Source organism: Lolium rigidum, chromosome 4 (genome assembly GCF_022539505.1).
Source record: "Lolium rigidum isolate FL_2022 chromosome 4, APGP_CSIRO_Lrig_0.1, whole genome shotgun sequence".
Lineage (NCBI taxonomy): Eukaryota > Viridiplantae > Streptophyta > Magnoliopsida > Poales > Poaceae > Lolium > Lolium rigidum.
In genome coordinates, this window is record NC_061511.1 from 104,764,506 (window position 1) to 104,774,547 (window position 10,042).

At 42.9% G+C, this 10,042-nt stretch overlaps 1 protein-coding gene across 3 annotated transcripts; it reads left to right on the forward strand.

The window, feature by feature from the left end:
• The first annotated feature begins 3,624 nt into the window (after positions 1 to 3,624).
• Positions 3,625 to 8,918, forward strand: LOC124650207 (cationic amino acid transporter 2, vacuolar-like). 3 transcript variants are annotated; one of them, XM_047189764.1, is made up of 13 exons: positions 3,625 to 3,886; positions 4,744 to 4,945; positions 5,112 to 5,196; positions 5,272 to 5,412; positions 5,500 to 5,618; positions 5,705 to 5,801; positions 5,933 to 6,105; positions 6,220 to 6,286; positions 6,535 to 6,693; positions 6,785 to 6,965; positions 7,383 to 7,456; positions 7,735 to 7,841; positions 7,951 to 8,026. In XM_047189764.1, exons 1-12 carry the CDS (start codon positions 3,724 to 3,726, stop codon positions 7,762 to 7,764), a joined length of 1,491 nt encoding a protein of 496 aa, XP_047045720.1. In that variant the 5' UTR covers positions 3,625 to 3,723; the 3' UTR covers positions 7,765 to 7,841; positions 7,951 to 8,026. The 3 variants fall into 3 exon arrangements, with proteins under 3 accessions (XP_047045720.1, XP_047045721.1, XP_047045719.1); XM_047189763.1 differs by lacking the exon at positions 3,625 to 3,886 and adding an exon at positions 8,387 to 8,918 and having other exon boundaries at positions 4,759 to 4,945; positions 5,078 to 5,196; positions 7,383 to 7,512; XM_047189765.1 differs by lacking the exons at positions 7,383 to 7,456; positions 7,735 to 7,841; positions 7,951 to 8,026 and having other exon boundaries at positions 6,535 to 6,752; positions 6,840 to 6,965.
• The last annotated feature ends 1,124 nt before the right edge of the window (positions 8,919 to 10,042 follow it).

Sequence of the window (10,042 nt, forward strand, 5' to 3'; positions counted from 1 at the left end):
GATGTATATGAAAAGTACAACACTCATTAAGCACCAACCAAGGCACCGATTGGCTTGTTGTATAGCATATGAAACTTTTGCGCGGAGCAATTATATGAATTGAAGTCGTGACTCTCACCACTGCATCAAAGGAAAGTTAACTCCCATGAAAAATGTTCACCTCCATTCCGGTAAGAATTTCAACCTTTGTTTAATTTTTAGAAAATTATGCTGTCTCAAACCTCATATGCTACTGCTGAATCAAAAGGGATAAATATATCCATTGACTAGGACAAAAAATGAATAATGTTTTAGTACCTCCAGGCCCTGCCCCAATTGAAATCCATGTAACTTCTGCTCAAAGTGTTAAGAGTTTTAATTCACTTGATGGATGACGATCCTACTAAGAGAACTACTCTTGCGAAAATCTACCAAACCAACACCTTTGCAAATGTCCATCTGCTTCTAGTCGATACGCCTCATGGTCAGGTGCTCATTTTGTGCGCTAGTGCCCTGCTGGCCGCGCACGATGTTGCGCTCCGGTAAGCTCGGTGACACGTGGATTTTGCTGCGCTAGTGCCCGGCTGTTTGCACAAGCTGCCACGCTCACGTAGCATCGTGTGGGGCACTGAGCCTCGCACTATGCTCAGGAACATGTGGATATTTAAGGAAATCAATAAAAAATCATGTGAGAATTATTTTCCAAAACTTTCAAATAGCTCAAAATCCCTTCCAAAATATATTTGAACAAGATCTTTCACCATCAGCAGGAAGGAAGGTCTATGCAAAGGCAACAGAAAAACACATCGATAATTAAAGCCAAGAAAACATCCATAGGCCCTAAAACTAAAATATTATAGGACTAAGATCCTAGTGTATTGTATATACCTTTGAAGTACTTTGGTAGGACCTACAAACCAAAAAAAAAGGGACTTAAGAAAATCGATAATTTTAGAACGTGAAGAATTTAAGGGCATACAAAGGAATGAACTTAAAGACCATTGTCGATTTCTAAATACATGAACATGACTTCTGCAATTGAGCAAAGACATTACAGACACAAGTTCTACCATACAGCAAAAGGAGGAATGGAAATTAATGATGGTGTCTGAGCTCTGAGTGGACAAACCAGAAATCTGGAAAAGTGTAGTTGTAGCTTGTTGAGCTCCCACTTTCTCTCCGTATACAGTTTAGTGTGGTAAGAAAAATTAAGCAATCTCAGAACAACTAAATCTTCTTATCTTGTGCAGTAGTGGTCTAAAATTTAGCTGACATAAAAATTAAGCAATCTCGGAACAACTAAAGCAAGCATAGAAATATCCTGCTTGAGAAAACCCAGTTGACAGAAACTTCTTCACAACTAAATTTACGTAGTAGTTGCTAAAATCCACGAATAATTAAGAAACAAAGCGGCAAAAAACTAACTATTGCTTGTCGCTTAACTCTAAAAGTTAGTTTTTCAAGTTAGTGGTTAAATAGTTATAGTACATACAAAGCACTGTTATAATCATAAATATACCATAAAACACTTTTAGCATGTTAAAGAAAATGAGTCAGTGATTGACCCATTATATTATCAAATTTGGTTAAGTAGCCAGTGCATGAATCATAAACAACGAAAACATTCTAGAAATTGCGTTACACCCACATAAGACATTCTGTTAACAGTCTTCACACGTAGCACAAAATTATACGCTCGAATATAAGCAGTGGTATACATAAACATGCCAATGACGGATAAAATCAGTAAGTTGAATCCATATTTGATTTATTTACCAATACCTTCGCTAGCCATTTAAACATGCATTTAACTGACTATCTCCTTGTGCGTATGCATTCATAATATTCTACAACCTGAAGTACACCATCCCTATAGCAAGAATCAGACTAAAGGATTAAAGAAGAGCTACTCAAGTTGCTCCTAGAGTAGTGCTACAATTCAACTCGACCTATCAAATATCTGGTTATCACGTTTACCCAGCTTAACAACAAAGTACCTTCAGTCTAGTTGATTCGTTAAGAGAACCAATCTCCTACATGCTACAAATTTGTTACCACATCCGTAATCTGGACTGATCCGATTTAATATATTTGCTTCAGCTCAACCGATGAAAAAGAGGAGATAATACAGATTTTGTAACAATATCTATAATCTTCCTTGTAGAAAAGTCCAATAACCTATAGGAATTATAATAACGAAGCTTTTCCCATGTAGTTGTGCGACATATAATGATTCATCAGTTCTAATTTCCTAGTACTTCCGAAGTGTAACTGAAAAATGCTTCTTGGGTTCTTGAAAATTGATTTTCACTACAAATGTAACTATTTTTTTTCATAATATAACATCATTCTGCAGTAACTATTGATTTTCACCACTTCATCTCCTTTTACAAAGAGAATTTAGTTTGGCCAAAAACTCAATGGCTTTAAACCACAAGCATGATTGTACGTCGAACCCTCACAGTACAGGAAATGCAAAGACATGAACAACATCCCAAATAAAATCGATGGTACATTAAAATCTGGATGTACCGGAGTGCTAAACCTACAGGTAACAAAAACAGTAAGAAGAAATTGCACAATCAAAGTAGGACGAAAAAAATACCTATGTGATTCTGGTATTTTTCTTCCACGCTGCGTGCATGGAGTCCAGTAGCAACCGGCCGGCAATCTAGGGCGCAGGGGGGACGACAGTGCGTCAGCCTCCCCGCAGTGTCCACGGCGGCCGGAGCACGACCGCGAGCGTCGCGAGCGGCAGCGCTCCCAGCTCGGCGAGTTTAAACTACAGCGCCATGGCGCACACACGCTCGCCCGCAAAAAAAAAAGGTGAGGCGGCACGGTGTCCGCGGCGGCACGCAGTAGTTGGGAAGGGCAGTGGCCGGGGCGCTGGATGATTGGGGACGGTGTCGGCCTGGAGGCGGTGTCTTTCTCTCTTCCGCCGCCACTAGGCATCCCCCGGCGGCATGGTCGTCGTCCCTTCCGCCGCCGGCGATTCTCCCCCTGATGGCCGGCTCGGCCTGCTTCCATCTCGGCTGCAGCGGCGCAAGGTCTGTTCCTCTCCTCCAAGACGGCCGACTCCCCTTCCTCCATGCCGGCTTCGGCGGGAGAGGCAAAGCCTCAGCCCCGCCGATTTGTCCTCCTGCATGGCGCCATCATGGCCCCATGACCCCCTCCTCGAGCAGGACTTTCCCAACCTCATGGGCCTGGCTGTGCGGTGGTTGATTTGAGGCAGAGGGAGGCATAAAAAGGAGGAACGGTTGCCCTATCGAGCGAGAGGGAGATCCAGATCAAGTGTGGACGGGTTTGGGTGTCAAAGCAAGGAAACCACGCGAAGATAGGTGGCACGTTCACCATCACGCTGGCACCGCCCAACGAACACACGCACGACAGATGTCTCTCATACACAGGCCCACCGTCAGTGACAGAAACACGGCATGGCACTGCCGAGCGCTGAGAGGCCACCGATCTTAACAGCATTACTTCTTGTAGTAATGATTCGGTTCTGGCCTGGGTAGTGTTACTTTTTTTCTCGCTAGTGGCAGACCGTCAAATAGTATCAGTGTATTACCTAGAAAAGTCAACGTTCTACCCCAGAAAACGACAAAAAAGATAAGGAACTCGTCTCATTCGTTCGCTGTGATCTGCGGGGTGATCTCCTCTCGGGTTGCTCGTCTCCGTTCTCGCAGGGGCAGCTGCTCACCCGGTCACCGCCCTTCGCTCCTCCTCGTCCTTGGACGGTCAGGCATGCAGCAGGGAAAACGGCTCTCCTGGTCGGATTTGCAGAGCCTGGCGCGGCGGAAGCCAGCAGCGAACTCCAGCGACCGTGACGCCGCCGAAGCAGCGGCGGATGGGGGCAATGGCAGAGGCCTCGCCAAGGCGCTCTCCGTTCCTCACCTGACAGCCATCGGTACATTCATCTTCTCATCCTATCACAGGATCTCGTTTCTACATCAACTGTTAGATAGCTAGCTGCCGCTGAGATGATATTTCTTCTAGTTAATCCTAGAGGATCACAATCTGAATGCCCTTTGTTCTTCTCTATTTTTTCGTGAGAATTCACCCACAACACACGCCATGTCTGGAGGTCGATTGCTCCTGCTTTAGCCTGCCTCCACACGAGCAGCATTGCAAAGTCGGTCCTCTTTGTGGTTAAAGACTGCAGCGTGTTGTTGCTTTCAGATCCGCCACGCTGTGAGGACTATCAACGAGGGCAAGCCCTTCCCAAGTGACAATCAATTTTTATTTTGTTTTTAGATTCAGAGGGGACTTCTCCCCGGTCTCATTTCAAGAAACAAAAATGTGGTGGGATCAATGACGATTGATAATGGTCGAATCTAGGATTGCTTGTTAGTGCTATGGTAGGATATTGCTTCTACATCATTTTGTTAGCTTGTTTACCCCCGTAATTCTTGCAGTTTATGCCGGTGACATGTTGCATTGGTGTCAAGTGGCAATCCCTAGCTGAATCTAGTTCTCTACCGGAGTCTTTACTTACTTCCGGAGGAATGTGCTCTCGTATCACAAGAAAAGATGGGTTCAACTAACTTTTACATCTAAAGAGGGAAAATAAAATGGTTTTTGGTTGTGCTGTCGTTGGTGATTTTCAACATTGTGAAGCAAGATCCAACTGTGACATAGGTCATTGGTTTCGGAGTTCAGTCACTTTTTGAGGGTGTTCCTGTGCTGCATTGCGATTTACTTCATGCTGCTGGCAGTTGAACATACGTCATTTTTATCTCACTTTGTTATGTTGATGTCCGCTAGGTGTTGGCTCGACGATTGGTGCTGGCATCTATGTCCTGGTAGGAACTGTGGCTCGTGAGCATGCAGGACCAGCCTTGACAGTTTCGTTTCTGATAGCTGGCATTGCTGCTGCCCTTTCAGCCTTGTGTTATGCTGAGCTTTCTTGCCGGTTCCCTTCAGCAGGAAGTGCTTATCACTATTCTTACATTTGCATTGGAGAGAGGTACTAGCACAAATATGCGATCCCATTAGTTTCTTGTTGCTTTCCAGTTTTTTTCACTAGATATTTGGCCAACTTTGCTGGTCTTTGGGCAGCCGTAAATATCAGTAGGAAGAACCACTGAACTTCACTTAGTTTTCTTCTGTACTTGTGGACAAACTACTATCAGTGTTGCTTGGCTGATTGGCTGGGCTTTGATTCTGGAGTACACAATCGGTGGATCAACTGTCGCGCGTGGTATCTCACCAAACTTGGTAATTTTCCATAGCAAGATCTCTTCTGATATGTGGACTATATAGTAACCAGATACTATTCTTTTGTTTTTTCAGGCTCTCTTTTTTGGTGGCCAAGACAACTTGCCCTTCTTTCTAGCACAAGTGCATATTAAAGGGCTTGACACCGCAGTTGATCCTTGTGCTGCGATTCTTGTCCTGATAGTTACCGCATTACTCTGTCTGGGAATCAAGGAGGTACGTCTTGTTTTATGACTAACTCAGTTTGGAACCCATGAAATTTCCGGCTATTTTTGACTTAGATAAGTAATAATTTCTATTCAGAGCTCACTTGTAGAAGGCATCATCACCATTGCAAATGTTGCAGTCATGCTGTTTATTATTTGTGCTGGTGGATGGTTAGGATTCCAGAATGGGTGGCCTGGTTATAATGTTCCAAAAAGGTAAAAGTTGAGGTTTATGAGTCACATATACAAATACATAGAATCAAATGTGGGCATTGCTCTGATATTGCTTGTTTTGTACATAGCTACTTTCCGAACGGTGCCAGCGGGGTTTTTTCTGGATCAGCAACTCTCTTCTTTGCATACATCGGCTTTGACGCAGTCGCTAGCACAGCTGAGGAGGTTAGCCTATGTTCTTTCATCATTTATCAAGTATTGTGCTCCAGTGTGGTGTAAATTCTCTCTTGGAGTCTTGGTACTTCAGTGAAGGACATGATTATCTTTTGTTTGACGAATAAATTTACTCTTTCCAGGTGAAGAATCCTCAACGTGATCTTCCACTGGGGATGGGTTTGACCTTGTCATTGTGCTGCTTCCTCTACATGATGGTTTCTGTTGTTATTGTTGGTCTGGTGCCATATTATGCAATGGATCCTGACACCCCTATTTCATCTGCATTTGCTCAACATGGAATGCAATGGGCAGTGTAAGTACCAGCTTCCCTTCAAGCTAAATAACCTGGCTATTAAGATGGTTATAATTACATTTATTTATTTATGTGCTGAGCATTACTCCATTGCACTTCTCTGTTGAAACATAGGTATATCATTTCCAGTGGGGCAGTTCTTGCTCTCATAGCATCGTTGATAGGCGCTATTCTCCCTCAGGTACATTGAGAAATTAGAGCATCTGTAGATGTCTTTCCCACTTACATTGCTTTCTCCTGGTGCAGGATATGTAGGTTCACTAGAAAATATATAACTGAAACTTCTTAACCTTAGGACTTGCAACCAAATCATAAATAGGTTTATAATGGGATGATGATTATCCCATTTCTATTCAGGAACAAATGAGTATCCAAATTACACTAGGAACCAGAACTGATTAGTTGCTTCTGTGTCTTGTCTTGGGCCAGCCAAGAATTGTGATGGCTATGGCAAGAGATGGACTGCTTCCACCAATCTTCTCAGCTGTCGATCATCGAACTCAAGTCCCGACCTTGAGCACTATCTTGACCGGGATATGCTCTGCTATCCTTGCTTTTTTTATGGATGTGTCACAGTTGGCAGGGATGGTAATATTGTTACTGGCCATGTTAAATGGTTTGCATTGCCGAGTGGAGAGTTACTCCAGGTAATAACAGTTTTCTTGATCTGTTTGTTCAGGTAAGCGTGGGCACGCTATTGGCATTTACAATGGTTGCCATTTCTGTTTTAATAGTAAGATACGCTCCTCCAGATGAAATGCCAATGGAAGGGCATGATCCAGGCTCACTTGAATCACTAGCTTCACAGGCTGGGCAGTCAGAGCTAGATGAGGATATTTTGGGGGATCCTTTTGGCAATGGTAAAGAAAATGAGTATCCTTTCTGAACCCCTTTTCTTAAATTTATTCACTTGTATACAGTTGAGTTGATTCAAGTTGGCAGCAGAAATATTATCTTATTTGTGCAATTAGATGACTTTTCACTCTATTTAATGTTTTGTACATGCCTAATTTGGCCATTATGCATGTTGTCTTCCTTTCTTGGCTTGCTTCCACTGCATAAATTAGCTGGTACCTGACCAAGTAACTCATCTACAGTGTTATATTTTTCGTTGTAATCCTCACATGTAAATTGTCTTGCTGAGATATCTTATGTCACCAGTGGTTCTTCACTTCAAAACTAAATCGTGTTACATCGTCCTAGCATTCGTTTCATAATTACTGATAGGATCTTGCTAGTTTTTTTTCTTTCTAATTTGCTCTCCTCTATGCAACCAGTTCAAGAAGGACCTACTGCCAGTGAGGTCGTCAATATGGTAAGGCGACAAAAAGCCAAACGATGCATAATACTGGTATGCATTGGAGTCATCATCTTTGTTTCTGCGGTTTCTTTCTCCTCTTTGCCGTTGTAAGTGATAATTCAATCATTTGTCTGCCTCATGTACCACGTATTCAATTATTTGGCTTGTGCTGGCCTGCTGGGATGCAAGACTACAACTATATACTCGCAATATTATTTACCAGGACCTGTCAGTAATGTGAAACATGTTTTACTATGGATACGAAAATGAATGTAAGCCTGTTCAAAAGGGAAAGAATAGTTATTCTAATCCTTTACAACTTTCTGTAGATATATACAACACACAATATGTGCCTTTAGTGGGTTGCTTTTGCTCGGTTCTACCATTGCACTTTCCTGCATTGGACAAGACAAGAACTCTTTAAGAAAAATGGAAGGTACAACCTTTAGACTATGGATGTTATTTTTCGGCCTAATTGGTACTAGAATTTTGATAGCCTGATATTACAATCTAAAAAACCCTGAAAGTATCTTGCTGTGTGTCAGGTTTCATGTGCCCATTTGTTCCTATACTTCCAGTATGTTGCATCCTCATCAACGTATACCTTCTGATGAACCTTGGGTAAGAAACTTAGCTTGTATACAATTGCAACCTTGACATACTCTACCTTTTCGTTGGCACATCACATTGTAAACATATCACCTGAAATTTGTTTCTGCTGTTTCCGTGTTCCTTTCTTGCTTTTCTGTATAGTTTGTCTTAGTTTGTTTTTTCGTTTTCCGTTTGAGTTTGTTGTATTTTGCGCCCTATCGGGGTTCTTCATCTAGCAAATCCACACATTTAGATGGGTGTTTGAGGAACACCTGAAATTCGGTAGCCTTTGGGATTGCCTATTACCAACTCAATTTTCTAAGCAGGTTCTTCTGAGTTGTGATTCTAGCAACTTCTGAACTTAATCAAGGTCTCACATTTTGGCCACAGGAGTCACACGTGGATCCGTGTTTCTGTATGGCTGGTGGCTGGTGCACTGATATATCTGTTCTATGGCCGAAGTCACAGTTCATTGACGACCACTACCTACCAGCGTGTATCACCTGCATAAGACAGGTGGGGTGTATGAAGGTGAAGTTCCTCTGACAAGGTTGGCACTTCCATGGTCAACCAAAATGCTGCAAAGCCTTCAAACCAGCCAGAAGAAATGACCAGTCATACATGGGAAAGACATGTATAGGCACCTCCAGAAATAGCGTTGCATGTTGAATTGCATAGGATCTCCTTTTGTCAATCATTTTTTGGCAGTTTCGCCAACACAGGAACAAAGTAATTTTCGAGGAAAAATGTAGGAGTGGAATCCAAAATATCCTTGGTGTTTGTATCACTATATCCAAAATAATTTTGGAGTATACAATTTCTTCTTAAATTTTTAAAAACGAAACATGAGATGTAACACCATTTGAACTGTTGTTTTTGACGAGGACATCCCTACTGAACTACTACCTCCGTCATTACAAGATGATCAAGTTGTTGCTCTGAAGCTCAAGTCCAATGAAGTCATGATTGGACCCATTACAAAGAGCTACTCGAACAACACTTGAATTCACTCCTGAAGGATTCCATCGGTGTAAATCTTGAAAGCTGTATACTACCTAAATCTTTGCATTTATGTATGATCATGTATGAAGATAGATCGAGCGTCGCACGAGAAGAGGAACAACTGGACATGGTGCTAGACGTGAAGACAATCCACGGACGCACGAGGAAGGAGAGGGAGGCATGCACGAAGGAAGTCGACATCGGCACTGCCGGCCTGTGCAGGGCGGCACTGCGCTAGGTGCACCTCGGCACTACAGTCAGGTGCACCTCGGCACTGCCGGCCCAACCACACCGGCACTGCCGTTCTGCTGTTTTCGAACCAGTTTTGTTCGTCGTTTGTATCCCCTAGTTTCGAACCCTGGTCGTCCCGAACGCATATATAAGCTACAGGGACGCTTCCAAATTAGGTTTAGACCATGTTTAAGATAAACTCTACTTCATAGTTGTTTGCTACGCAAAACTATTGAATCCTACACACCAATTCATATCGATCTGGTGTTTTGCTACTGAAAGTTTGTGTGATCTATCGTTCCACTGGAAAGTGGGAGATTGCAAACTAACCGCTTCGTGGTCAGCGGCTACGTGCGCAAGTGTGTGGAGTTGCGAATATCTTGCAGGGTTGAGAGCTATTGCATTGGCGACAGTGATCGATCGACAGACTTTTTCAGCGTCATACAAATTATCTTCCACTATATTCAACGAGCTCATCGCCATGTTCATCACTATCCACCTCACTTATTGAGAAGATTGGGCCACCTCTTATCTTTCTGGTATAAGATTCCAGCGTTTCCTCGGTATGCATCCACAAATCCACCTCATAGTTGAGTTGTGAGTTGTGCCCTATAAAGAAAAAGTCAAAAATATTAGGGTTAGGGTTTGCCATAGCCTTAGATTGCATCAATTTTAAGTTTTAGTTGTTGTTCATTTTAGTTTTTTGATCAAATATAGAGTGTGTCGTGGTTTCTGCCGTGGCACACTTTCTGTTGTTTTCTCTGCCATGACAGGAAGTTCTGCCGTGAGCTCTGACCGCGACACGATTTTGGG